Source organism: Chinchilla lanigera, unplaced genomic scaffold (assembly GCF_000276665.1).
Source record: "Chinchilla lanigera isolate Chin_1 unplaced genomic scaffold, ChiLan1.0 scaffold00098, whole genome shotgun sequence".
Classification (NCBI taxonomy): Eukaryota; Metazoa; Chordata; class Mammalia; order Rodentia; family Chinchillidae; genus Chinchilla; species Chinchilla lanigera.
The window spans coordinates 3,100,168-3,114,285 of NW_004955499.1; the positions used below are offsets into that span (position 1 = coordinate 3,100,168).

At 37.7% G+C, this 14,118-nt stretch overlaps 1 protein-coding gene across 1 annotated transcript; it reads left to right on the forward strand.

Annotated features, from left to right (window-relative positions):
• Window positions 1-8,258: 8,258 nt before the first annotated feature.
• LOC102014467 (male-specific submandibular salivary gland protein-like) lies at window positions 8,259-13,791 on the forward strand. The gene is made up of 7 exons (XM_005406528.2): window positions 8,259-8,367; window positions 8,855-8,994; window positions 9,814-9,887; window positions 11,424-11,534; window positions 12,644-12,745; window positions 12,949-12,978; window positions 13,718-13,791. The coding sequence occupies exons 1-6, from the start codon at window positions 8,299-8,301 to the stop codon at window positions 12,963-12,965; spliced, it is 513 nt and encodes a 170-aa protein (XP_005406585.1). The 5' UTR covers window positions 8,259-8,298; the 3' UTR covers window positions 12,966-12,978; window positions 13,718-13,791.
• Window positions 13,792-14,118: the final 327 nt, after the last annotated feature.

The following is a 14,118-nucleotide window of genomic DNA, read 5'->3' on the forward strand; positions in this document are numbered from 1 at the left end:
CGCAGGCATCACTATTATATCTGGGTCCAGTATATTTCTATTTACAATTTTTTGTTGGAATTTCCATAGTTATTTCCAAGTACTAGTTCACCATGTTCATAATCTCACCAACAATAAGAAGGTGATTGGGTTGTCAGGTTAGAATCATGCCATGATATTTGGAGAGTTGAATGCACTGAGGAAAATATCTCATTTGGGAACACTCTGAACTATCTGCCCAAGGTAGTCCTAACCCTAAGAAATGTGTTTCCTGCTTCACAGATTTTAATTTACCGAAAATTTATATGAAGTTACTTCGACACTCTACTTTGATATAAAGTCCTACACACAAAAAGGTCTCTGGAAAGAAAGTGGAAGGAAAATGTTAGTCACTCAGTGAAGAGTTCTGGAAATAAGGAACTCTTTGTAGATTGCCCATTGGCAATCTACAAAGTATTGGTAGTATTGGTAGAGTATTGGTAGAAATGTAATAAATTGAAAAATACCTACATGTACCTTTATTGTAAAAAATTATTCAGGAACATAGACATGTTCTCAGTATTTAGAGCATTTGAAGAGCTCAGCACACTACACACTTCCACCTCTGTGTGTATTGTTCCCTCGGTGAGATTTGGTAATTTTGTCATTCTTCTATTATACAATGTGTGCTGAATGCTTAACATGTTCTAAATATTGAATAACCGAGGCTATCATGAAATAAGAACAAGAATGCAAGTATCCGTTATGGACAGAGAAATATTTCACATGAGTATCATTGACTTTATTGAGGAAAGAATGATGTTTTTAATCCAGCAGAGTGTGTTCAAAGGCAATGATAAATGCATAAAGAAGGCAACACTAATGTGTTCAAAGCCAAGTTTATACACATATATGTGTCTATGCCTGCTTGTATATATAAAGCTATGTACATATACATATATATATATATATATATATATATACACACAGTGTTTATAAATAACACAAAGATACTGTGACTTCAATGAATGCTGGATTTACAGTGGGTGGTGTTTAATGTACAGTAAGATGACAGCGGTACACAGAACTGGAAAAAGTAAATGTCAATCTGTGGGACAGAACATTATATGTCCAAATTTTAATTTTATAGTAATTTTATCCTATCTGCTTGTTTGTAGTTATTCAGTGAGGAAATGATAGTCTTTCTTTTATTTTTTATATTGATTGCCCAGCATTTTGTGGTAGAGTATTTTAAGGGAATACAAGCCATGTAAGTAAAAATATGTTGTGTGAAATCTCTCTTTTAAATAATATTTCAACTAAAGCTCAAAAATTATTTCTCAGTCATGAGATGAACTTCCATGTGCTCATTTATAAACTTCGTGCAATAAAACAGAGTAAGCTAACATACAATTTGGAAAACAAATAGCTTTAAGCAGTAATGAATTTGAATATCAGCTGTGACTTTTCATATCAGTACTGCTGAGATCCAAAAGAATATTTAAATATGCTTAAGCTTTTACACCTGGGCAGCTTCACACTTCCTATTGTCTACACCTCTATCGGTCATGTTAGAAGTCTGTTATAGTCTTTTATAATCTTAAATACTATATATATGTATACATATATATATGTGTATATATTCAGACTAGTAGTAGTTGGTGACTTGTGAGAGCTGTGAAAATTTCCAATAAATAGCGGCAACACTTACAGGAAAGGCATAGAAATGAGTTTTGTTTTTCACAATTATTTACCTATTGATTGATTACTGCTTTATTTGAGAATTAATTAAGGGTGGGATCATTCTGATGGAAACACTGTTGTATCTAGCCTAAGCAAGAGGGAGAAATGACTCCATGCAAATCCACTAGTGACTGCACTGAGAGATCTGTGGATACCCAGGGGTACTCCACTTGGGCAGGCAGATCCTGACATATAGAAAACAGAGGTAATGATCGGTGAGAGATGCCCACCAACACCCAGGAGAGCTGTCCTTGTCTTAGCAATAGTTCATCCATTCTTAAGTCACCATGAGCTGAAGTGGACAAACATTTTACTGTAACACAAGAGTGACGAAAAGTGCCAAATCACACAGAAGGAACATGTGCATAGAGGTAGAAATGTCTGTTGAATCCAAATGCAAGTTCAGGAGCTCAGAGGATGAGGGAGACATCAACCATATTGCCTTTTTCTGTGTGTTTCAGGGATTATGTAGTGTGTGAAGTTAGCTTTGAACTTGTAGGAGAAATGACAAACAATATTTTCTATCCAGAGAGTAAGTACATAAACTATAGGAATAGTTGTATGAGCCCAGTGAAGGCAGGGACTCTAATTTCCAGTCTTAGCTCTATCTCAAATATCTGAATATCCAGGAGTCCAGGTCACTTTTTACTATTCCTTTCAAGAACAAAAATAAAATATACTTAAAATAATCAAGCATTCTCTTTGGACTACAAGTGCAAGACAATTTCATTTTGCTGTTTTTATCTAAGATCATATTTTTACCTCTTGCTATGAAGGAAATCAAAGACAAATCCAAACATTATTCTTATGACATTCAAGCATAACTACGCAACTGAAGTTACTTAGAGTGTATAAATATTTTTAATGTTTTTTTATTGGTTATCACCCACAGAAAATTTGTCTTTCACTTCATAAACCATTTAAATTTTAAGAGTTGCTTATCAGAAACTGTGGAAAAATATGTCTGGGAATGAAATCACACAGAACACTATAAGAATAGATAATAAGAACAAACATTCACCAACCACATTATTAGTTATTAAAAGACATTACTATGACCTCAAGCACGATGTTTTATTTGGTGTAAAATTTCAAATTGTTCATTATCTCCCAACATGAGTCTTGTATTATTCTGTGATCAAATATCTGTATATTGCCCTTTATGGAAAATATATCATGTCATATTTCTCACCTTGTCTAACTATATTTTTAATCACTTAGCTGTGTTTAGGAACACAATATGTTACGTATCTTGATTACCTTTCTCTTGTTTCTGAGACAGTATACCCAATGCCCAATATTAAGGAAGGAAAGGTTTATTGAGCTTACACCTTGTGGAGGTTTCAGTCCATACTCGGCTGGCTCCAAGGCAGAGTGGCACATGACAGAGGGCAACAGTTCATGGTGGCGGAAGACAGCTAAAGCAACAAGAACAAAAAGGGAGGAGTGGTGAACAATCCTCTTTCCCTCGCTTATATGTTATGCAGGCTACTTGCCCTAGGGTGTGTGGAGCACTCATACCCATAATCCTAGCATTGGACTGTGAATCAGTCACAAACTCTACAAGCCCACCCCATGACTGTTTGAGGCTTTGGGAGAATATCTAGACATAAACCATAACATTATATTACAAGATGATACATATACCAAGCATGTCCTAGTATTCTCATTTCAACTTATTTTGTCTCTTACCTATTGTATAAGTAAATGTTATATTCAACTATATGGAAAATTTAAATTCAATATGATTTCACTGTAAATGATATTGTAAAATATTCTATTTTTAAACCATTAATATTGGTAATACATAATGTTTACATTTTTGAGGAGGTGATACAAGCACTAAATACACTCAGTTTTCTTTTTTAACCCCTTTTCCTTCCATCCTACCCCACTCCACCTGTTTAGTGACTCCCTTTTCTTTGTAAACTGCTCATAATATTTCTATTCTTCCTGTAGTGTTGGTGCATTCACATAACGCATCTTCTTTCTTCTTTTTCTTCCTCTCCACACCCCCTCTCTCAAACCCCCCTTCTTTCTTGGTCACCATCATAGACTTAAGATCTTCTTCTCCGTTTTTTATTATGCTCATTGCTTATATGTAGCGTTCTTTTGTAAAAGAAACCTTGTGATATATAAGTTAATGTGACTGCCATATTTCATTTCATGTTATGGACACAAGGTACATTCTGTTCCCTATAAATGACTCAGTTTTATCTTTTGTATGGTGGAGCATCTCATCATGTATATTAATATCATATTTAATATGAATTTTTTTGAGAAAATTGTACATATGCTAATAATAGGCTACATCTCCAGCCACACACTGTGTGCATGTTAGTTAACTTTGAGTTAGTGTTGAGTACATATCACAACTGATGTTTTTTGATTCTCCTGGGAAAATATGCAAGAGGGGAATAGGTGTGTCAAATTCCACTTCTAACTGATTTCCATATTGATTTCACCAGTCTACACTCCCAGCAGCAGTGGCAAAGAGTTCTTTTTTCCATGCAGGCCCTCCAGCATTTATTATTGGTTGATTTATTAACAAAAGCCATTCTTTCTGGAATGAGGTGGAATCTCAGCATTGCTTGATTTTGCATCTCTCTAATCACCAGTGAAGTTAAACAATTTTTCTCATATTTATTGGCCATTTGTATTTCTTCCTCTAAGAAGTACATATTTATCTCACATGCCCTTTGTTACATTGGATCGTTGTAAAGCAATCCTCAAAATAAATGAAATGGGTAGAAAACATACTTAAACCTAAGGAACACCAAAAAGAAATATGTGTGCACTAATACAGATGACAAAATCATCAAGGATTTTGACCATGATGTATGCAACGTATAGATGAATCTTGTAAAATTTCAGCATGTACCTGGGAGTTATACTACTGAACGGCAGCCTATTTTTTAACCTTAATTTGTATTAGTCTATGTTAGCTGTTCACATAGATTACATTCATTACAAGAATTTTGTACATGTACAAATCACTACCAGTGATTTTTTTTTACTGGTAGTAAAGCTCTAAAAGGTAAAGTTATGTCCCAAAAGTAAAAGCGGCTCCCTCCTTTTTACAAAATCTGACCTCAGTCATCATTGCAATAAATCCATGCCATCAGTATGACCCAGACTTAAGTGTATATTAAAATCTGACCTGGTGTACTAAAATTTCTTTTTATCACATGTGTTATATTCGGCCTTGGAAGTTTTCACTGCCTAATGGGTAAAGCATCCCCTGGGGCATGCTGTGCTTGTGTCACCTGGGAAATGTCACCGTTGCCACCCTCCCTCCCTTCAGCTTGAAAATCTTAAGCGAAATGAAGGAAGGCAGACATGGGCTTTTCAGTTCTTAGGGTTACCATGGTCATGAAGTTCATTTAGTCTGTGACCATTTATGTGTCCACATCTTAAGCAATCCCTGCTAAAAGCACAACCACGGCATCGAGGTGCTTCTGGCTCAAAGCTATGAATGTCTGCACACTGAAGCTTGTCTTTTTCCTCTGAGTTTTCCATCCGTTGCCTGGCATTTTGGAAGCCTAAGCAGATGAGGTGAGAGAATGTTCTCAACTTCTCCCAAGCTAATAAGCACATATATTAACATATTTTTGAAAGAATGGAATAAGTAATTTGAGGGACCATATGAAGTTCCCCCCACTTCCTATTTATCTGTCTTTCACTGTTGTTTCTTTTCAACAAAATATGCTCGAGTTTTGCACAGGTGAATGACTCTGATGCAGAATTTCAACAAACAGGATGATAGGCATTCAATAATGACTGCTATAGTGCATATTGTTGTCTTCAACTTTGTTGTTCAAAATATCAGATATAAACATGCAAAATTGGTGAAAAAATATAGCGTTGACTGTAAATTTCAATGAATCATTAAACATCAGCAATACAGTTTTCCCAGCTATCCTTCTGTAAATATATATATATATATATATATATATATATATATATCTCCCATTCCTTCTTTCTTTCATTTTCTCTTTTCCTTCATTCACGTTGTTTGTTCTATTGAGCAATTGCCCTTTCTTAATATGTATTGCACATTTGAGTTCCAATTTTTCTTTCCTTTTCTTTCTCTAGGGAGACAATACGATGCTTACACCTGTGGGTCCAGTTTAGTTCACTTATGAGTATGGTCTCTATTTGCATCCATTTGCCTATAAAAGACTCGACTTTATCTTTTTCATACATGAGTAATACTCCATTGTACAAAAATACCACAACGTTTTTTATCCATTCCTCAGTGGATGGGAATTTGGTTGTTTCCAAGATTTAGCTATAACACATTGTGCTGCTATAAACATGGGTGCACATACATCCCTGGGCATGATGTTTCCAATTCTCCTGGGAAAATACCCAGGAGCTGAATAGCTGGGGTTAAGTAGGAAGTCTAATTTTAGTTTTGTGAGGAATCATCAAACTGATTTCCACAGTGGTTTCACCAATCGACACTCCACCAACATTGGAGAAAAGTTTCTTTCCCCCCACAACCTCTCCAACATTTGTTATTGGATGAATTCTTAATGATACTATTCTTCTGAAGTGAGATGGAATCTCACTGTTGTTTTAATTTGTAATGATGTTCAACATTTTTACATATATTTATCTGCCATCAGTATTTCTTTATCTGAGAAATCTGTATTCATCACAGATGCCCAATTTTGCATTGGATCATTGAATTTTTGGGCCCTGTGTTCTTTACCTCACTAGGTAAAAGAATACAAAATTCAGCAGTGACACAGATTTGCATCTAAAACAGAAAAGTGAGAGTTGCTTTCAGTTGTTGTCATGTGCAGTGGATATTCTGTGATATGTTTTGTTACATTAGATTTTATATTCAGAGACAAATGTTAAGAAGTATAAAGAGTCAAAAGATAAATGTATAGTTTAATGGACACAGACATATAAGGACTTAGACAGTCATATCAAATGGATCTGGACAAGTAATAGTAAGAAATGTGTGCACACACACACACACACACTCCAATGCCCTTGCTCAGATCACTTTAACCTTGCTGCACGTAGCTGGCTTTGCATGAAGGTTTATGTCTGTGTCAAGGTCATTGACTCCTACAAATCCTTGACCTTTCATGGTCATTTTAACATGGAGGAAATGACAGCAGTGATATGGTGCCAGGTCCGGATGATGAAGTTGGACAAAGACACATCGCCAATTTTTTGTGGGCCTCCCTTTCTGTTGAGTGGTGCTTGGCAGCAGATTTCTCTTTAGTTTTGATCGTATTTCAGAAAGACAAACACAAGTTCAGGAACTGCTTCACAAACTGGTAAAAACAATGGCATAAGCGTACCTGAACGCGGGGTAGAGAGTAGCAGGGGCATTCTCAGATATGTGAGTTTTAATCTCACATTTCTTTAAAACTTAAACATTCATAACATTGATCGCTCAAAGTGCCTGCATTGCACAGGAATTACCAGTTGTTCCCTTTCAATGTGTGCAAACTTCCTCTGAGTTATTCATGTCTCAATGAGATACGGGGAAGCACAGTGCTCAGTTCAGACATCGGCCGTGTGAGGTCAAGTCACGTACTGAGGAATAATCCATCCAGCTGATTTGATAACTGGATCCCCTATTCTTCCAACTCTTCATCATGTTTAATATATATTTTTTACAGTTCACATGACCTTCACCTTAAATGAATTTCAAACTCTATGAATTATTCTTATCATAGCTGTCCTTGATTTTTCTAATCCAGTTTGAGTAGTTCTGGATAAATTAAGTGGGTAGCAAAAAAAATGGATGTCAATAAGAGAATAGAGAGCTTCCTAATCAATATAAGAAAATGATTGGTAGTTTCAACGTTTTTTCACTTTCTTTGATTACTGCTTTAATTTGCTTCACTTTCTATTTCATTTATTTTTGGGCATACTGAGATTTGAACTCCAGGCTTTATCACCAGCACATGTTATCTTTTATTTTATGTCTGGGTCTCAGTCAGTCACCAAGTGGCCAGGCTGGGCTTGAATCTGTGATCCTCCTGCCTCAGTCTCCCCAGAGGACTGCTATTATCAGCGTGAACCACCAAGCACAGCTTGCAGTGATTACTTACATATAACCAGACTCTTGTGAGATGTGTAGGTACCGGCAATTCAAATCATAGATGCTGTCTTCTCATTTGGCCAAACCAAAGGGTGCCATATTTATTTTCAACAGTGAGTGTAAGTACACTCCCTGTTAGTTAGAAAGAGCCACATAGGAGCTATGGATATGTGTTTTGTGATTCATCTTCTGTTTTAGTAACTGGGATGTAAGAGAAAATGACACAAATGTCCTTGAAATATTTCCTATGATTTGTGTTCTCTTTCAGAAACTGAAAAGGTCACATGTCCAGTCCAACTTAAACTTCTCCAGATACTAATCTCATTAGGAGGATGTTAGAAAATTACATAAAGTCCACCACTGCCAACCTGGAAATGTTAAGGCTGAAGCTTGTGGGATGAACAAATGGGTCATTATGCATCCTCCCGGAGGAGCAGTGCTATAAAAGAGGCGTCAGCTCAGACTCCCCTCAACGTCTCTCCTCCTCTGGTCTTCTCCTGAAGAGGAAAAGCAGCTCCAACAAGATGCAGCTTCTCCTGCTCGCTTTCACCGTTGGTCTTGCCTCTGCGCAACACCATGTTGACCCTTCGGAGGTAATGCAGATAAGCTAGTCTTCACTGAGGCCATGTGTGTGTGTGTGTGTGTGTGTGTGTGTGTGTGTGTGTTCCTATGTATGTGTACCCCTGTCATTACTTTCCATATTTGTTTCAGATTTTCTGAACATCTTGTTCCATGTATGTCCGTATTCCCGAGAGAACTTCATGGTTTTCCAAGTCTCTGTGTTTAGTACCAGAATAGTCTCTGTATGCAAAACCTAAAGCACTAGACTGAAGGTTTTAAGTGTTTATGGGGTTTGAATGCACAGCTGTGGCTACTTCAGGAACTCTAAACGCCTTGCATTCTGTGTGACTGAATCATTACTATGAGGCCTTACATGATTTTTCTCTCCGGGATCAGAAGCAAGCAGTAGGGTCAGATTTATATTTCTCTGTGGAGATGATGTATGGCATCTTGTGTGAATGTTAAGGAGGCAAGAATAAAGAAATCGCTAAATTTTCTGGTGTGATCTCTCCTGCATAGGTCAGTGGTGACTGGCACACCATTTCCCTGGCCGCTGATAATGGGGAAAAAATCGATGACAATGGCCCGCTGCAGGTGTATATCCGACAACTGCAATGCCAAGAAGAATGCAGGAAGCTCGCCATCAGGTTTTATGTCAAGTACGCAAAATTTACCCAATCTAAAGGAACCATCCATCGAACTACTGCCATGTGTTCTGTGGTCTAATGTGAAAGTGTCCAGGGTTAGATTCAAATGGGAGCTCTAGTTTTGAGATATGAGCATGACACCGTGTTCCCCAGATCTTGATACAATAAGAGACATATACCATAATAGTGGTAGTAACATATTGACATAGGATTCTGATGGACAGTTGGATGGATGGATGTAGATATATGTCTATATGCTTCTATCACCAATATGACATATTTATTAAAATCTTATTGATTCATTATCCCCTAAATGAGCAGAAATTGAAAAGTGACTTAGTGCATAAGGACTTTAGCCCCAATACTTGCAGCAGCATTTATTGAAAAGGTGTGGAAATCTCTTTCCAAATAGTGTCATAGATATATGTAAAATACAGCTGCAGTTCTCCATGTGATGTGGGATTGTGTCCACCCACAGCCTCCAAGAGTCTACATGTAGAGGTTTTCAGACAATGCACGTTGAAGCAGTTGGGGCTGACAGTTAAGGGAATGTAAAGGATATGGGACACTGTTGGTGGTAGGAAAGTTGCACAGCCTCGGAAGGCTGTTTGGACACCAAGGTTCATCTAACCCGACAGCCCACACCCACCAGGGATGGCCAAACCTATGGTCCAATCGTGAAGCTCTAATATAACGGGGGCATTACCTGAGTGTGACACTGACACATTCTATTAGTTCCAGCAATTCCACTGTCACATAAGTCCCATGAATCTTCAGGAATGGGGCAATTAGGATGTTGAATAAGCAGTGTTTTGTGGATCTGTCTTTCAGAGCGAACGGACGATGCCAAGAGTTCAACAGGGTGGGAGTACTAGATGAAGAGAAAGGCGTTTACGTCGCGGAATGTGAGTACTTGATGCAGTAGGATGACCCCATGGCTCCAGCCCCGCGGTGCAGGCCAGTTCCTGGCCAGAGCTCAGTCCTCCTGATCTGAAGCTGGGACTCCGGAACACTTTCTTGTAGTAAATCCTAAAGCAACTTAGCAAAAGCTACAGAAACTTCTAAGACTTCATTGCATTCTAGGATCAATTCCATGTCACCTAAATACGTGCATGGGATATCTGGATCCATGGCAAGGGTGGGAGGTTCACAGAAAGTGTGTGAGGTATGATGGGCAAATGTGGTATGTTCACTTTTAAAAAGTCCTTCACCTAAGCAGATATATTGCTGTGAGTCCCCCTCAAAATCCTGCCCTCAGTTCAGACACACTAATCCCATCCTTCGTGCCAGCAGTCAACATATTTTTGACTACAACTTTTAAGGAGAGTGAGGAAAGAAAACTCCACAACTGCTTCAGAAATTGGCAAGAACAATGGGATGAGTGTGTCCAAGCAAAGGGGAGCCTTCCCAGGGGGATTCAGGACAATGAGATTTTTACCTCAATAATTTCTAAAAAACTTGATCATTCACTATAATTTTGATTGTCTCCTGTATTTTATATGCTTTTCAGGGGAGAAGATCTACATAAAACTAAATCAAGTGATGAAACTTTATCAAAATTTGTCTTATGCCCTTAGAAAATATGTCCACACTTCCCTTTCATTGAATAAATTTATTTATGTGTAAAATATTGCTTAATAGATAAACCAGGTTTAAGGTATAATGTGATCACATTAAACCCCAAATCTTAAGAATGAAGATGACAGGGAAAATATCCAAACTTAGTTGCAGATCATTTGCACTTCAGTTAAAATACTGAGAGAAAGGATATCAACTTCTATGGCTTTGAATTACAATAACTTCCAAAAAGTAGTCCTGGGTATAAAATTAATAGTAAGTAGTTTTTGCATGGAAAGCAGTGTACACTATATTTCTGTAATCTTGAACTAAAAAATATTTGAACTTGTATACATATGATGATATACCAGCAGAAAGGAATTAAACTACAACTACACAACCTATATGTCCGGCAGTTTTCAAAAATGAAATGGGCATCTCTTTACATTATTATCTACTGCAAGGGTAAGTGGTGCTTGTTGAGTGTATGTTAACATGTTACATTTCAGTTGATACTCGTTGAATTACAGTAAAATATTCATTGGGCTTAAATCCTAAGGGATAAAATTTCTGAGACTTTATTAATTGACTTTGATTCATTGGTTGGTAAGGGGAGGTTTCTTTCACCTACCATTTACCTTGTCGTGCTAAAACAGCATGCGATCTGCTAGGATTGATAAAATTGCTACTATTTAGGTGGTGGGATATAAAGCAGGTCCTTCCATCACTACCTCTCACACCTGATTCTAACATGTTGAGGAGAGTTTGGGAACTAGAGAATTTTCGAAAGAGGAATTAACACTAACATGTTATAAAAAATCATGTCAATTCAAGTGGGAAAAACTGAACTATCATGAGTTTTGAAATTGTTTTTTCAATTGTAGATGCGGGCCAAAACTTTTTCAAAATTATCGCTCAGCAGGATGATGTCCTGGCATTTTTTAACCACAACATAGATGAAGAAGGCAAGGAGACAAACATGATTGTAGTTGTTGGTAAGTATGGGAGGATTTTCTCTGTAGTGTGGATGGTATGCATGTGAACTTGACCGATGTCACATTTGCAGAGGGAGGGGTGAGTTTGTGTATTATGTAACTATGGTCCTTAGCATAGAAATATGTTCACATACAAGATTGCAACTTTCACCTTGATGATATCAAAGTTAGTGTGTTGTTTATGAAAGTAAAGATATGCATAATCTCTGGGGCCTTAATATAAGGTTTTGCATATATATATATATATATATATATATATATGTAGAGAGAGAGAGAGAGAGAGAGTCTCAAAAGTAGTCTAAGATAGTCCCAAGAAAAAAATGTCAAATATAATTGAACTATGTCACCTAATGAAGCAAAATTTAAAACCTGGTTTCAGTACATTACTTTCCCATAGTCCTGATTGTGTTAATTTCTACTTTGAAACCTTTACCTGGCAGGGGAGGACTTGAATCCGCTGCTCTGTAAAAAGACAACACATCAGATTTAGGTTGTGAAACACAAAGCTCTTGGCATGTAAATAATTCTGACTATTGATTATTTTTATGGGCAGCAATAGAAGCATGAGATCCTCAGTGGTGTTAGACCTATACATATTTCAGGTAGATTCTGTGAGACTTGGTTTAAGAAAGATGAAGCAGTGTTTCTTTTATATTTCTCTTCCTTGCCCTCCCTGCTTAAGTGACACAGATGAATAAGCTCAGAACATTCTGGCTCCACATTCGGTTAAGGGTTCAGCAAACAAGGGAACGGATGCAGAACATAGAAAGAGAAAAGTGGGAAGTTACAGGGCGCAGAGGTTTAGAGCTCTTAGACACAGCCGTCTGCATGCCCCGGGTGTGTCTGGAGATTGCATATGATTCGTGGACACTGAGACTCACAGCATGGGTGAACTTTGGTGCGCTCAGTACTCCTAGGAACTGTACACTGATGGGATGTTTACTGCTGGATGTTACCCAGTGCCACTTAAGTTTTCCCGCGGGAAAGAGGGAGGGTGGGGACGGTGGGATTTCCCACATCGCACCGGCACGACCTGGCCCTGGGAATGCTTTAGAAACCATGCAGCGTCCTGAGCACACCCCCTCTGCTTTCCCTTCCGTGAAACGCAGGAAAAAGAGACAGTCTGACACAGCAGGAAAATCAGAAGCTTGCTAAGGTCGCTGAGGTAAACGGAATTCCAAAGGAAAACATAAGACACGTCGCCCAATCAGGTAGGGACACTGACGGCCATAGGATGGTATCAAAATGCATTTGGAATGCAAACGTAAGGAGTATTACACTCGGTTTGGAATTGCAACAGCAAAATTGAACAAAACATGTATTTTAATTGAACTGCTACTGCAGCTGCTTAGATTTATCGATAACTCCCACCACTTTGTTTATGTCTTTTTTTGCCTTCTCTTTTCCTCCGCAGACACCTGTGCACAGTAAAGGACTTGCTCACGTGAGTAGGAGCATCGTGCTTGTGATACTTGATAGTCTACACGTTTGAGACTGTTTTCCTTAGGAAATGTGACATATTTGAAAGACCAAATAGCTCCTCTTAAAGTTGTGAATTTGCTTACTGTGTGTGCACATATCCAACAAAATAATACACATTTACAAAAAAAAAAAACCAGGGATTTTTTTATTGTGACAATATGAATAGTTTTTTTGTAAAATAGGATTATTTCTCCACTCTCAATTGTGAGTAGACCTGATGAATCCCAGGGTGAATAAGAAACTCTTAGTACTGAAATCTTTATTAACCTTACATCTGACTCTGGAAGATACTTGCCAATGGATTATTGATATCGATTTATACACTTTGGCGATTTCCAAAGAGAGGAATGCAATTCCTAGTGCAGGGTCCAGCAAAAGTAATGCTCTCCTAAGAATATGCTTATGACAGAGTCCGAACATTCCCGGATGGACACGGATTCCTACGCAGTGCTTTGTACATGATTCCTCCAGTGCTTACCAGCAAGTAAAACCTGAAGTGTTTTCTTGCCTTCTTCATCCACACTGAGGTTAAAAAGTGCTATGACTTCATCTTCGTTACAAAAGATTTTGCAAATATTTCGATTTGGGTGCTATAATCACTTCCACATAATAGATTCTACTTTTTTTTTCTACTGTCAGATCAGGCCACTGATATCAGCTCAGCTGCACTCTAACACATTTTTTCTTTTGTTTTCTCACAGATGCTGTGGAGGCAGGGGCATTTTCCACACCACCTTCTCGATGACATCCCAATCATGAATTTCATGGTCTCATCTCCTGTTCTTCCAACTGCAGTTTTTTCTTTCCAGTGAAGTCATGAACTTATGTCTTGACTTTCCTTCTCATCCCTATCTGCTGTTTCTTGATCTTACTGCATCTTCATTGATTAAATAAATTGATATCCTATGCAAACATAAACATCTTTGAAGAGATTTTTTTTGAAATTTTATAATATAAAACTATTTAAAAATGTGTGTCTGCAAGAGGACAAGAGATGACTCTTACTTAGAGTAATTGCAGAGTATCCTGGTCTGGTATACTTAGTGAGGAAAATGTGACCTACATCACCATGGGTTCAGATTTTTATGAAGTAATGCAAATT

Coding starts and splice junctions, on each gene's coding strand:
- LOC102014467 (XM_005406528.2), top strand. CDS start 8,299: ATGCAGCTTCTCCTGCTCGCTTTCACCGTTGGTCTTGCCTCTGCGCAA. Junction 8,995..9,813: donor GCCATCAGGTTTTATGTCAA/GTACGCAAAATT, acceptor TCTGTCTTTCAG/AGCGAACGGACGATGCCAAG. Junction 9,888..11,423: donor AGGCGTTTACGTCGCGGAAT/GTGAGTACTTGA, acceptor TTTCAATTGTAG/ATGCGGGCCAAAACTTTTTC.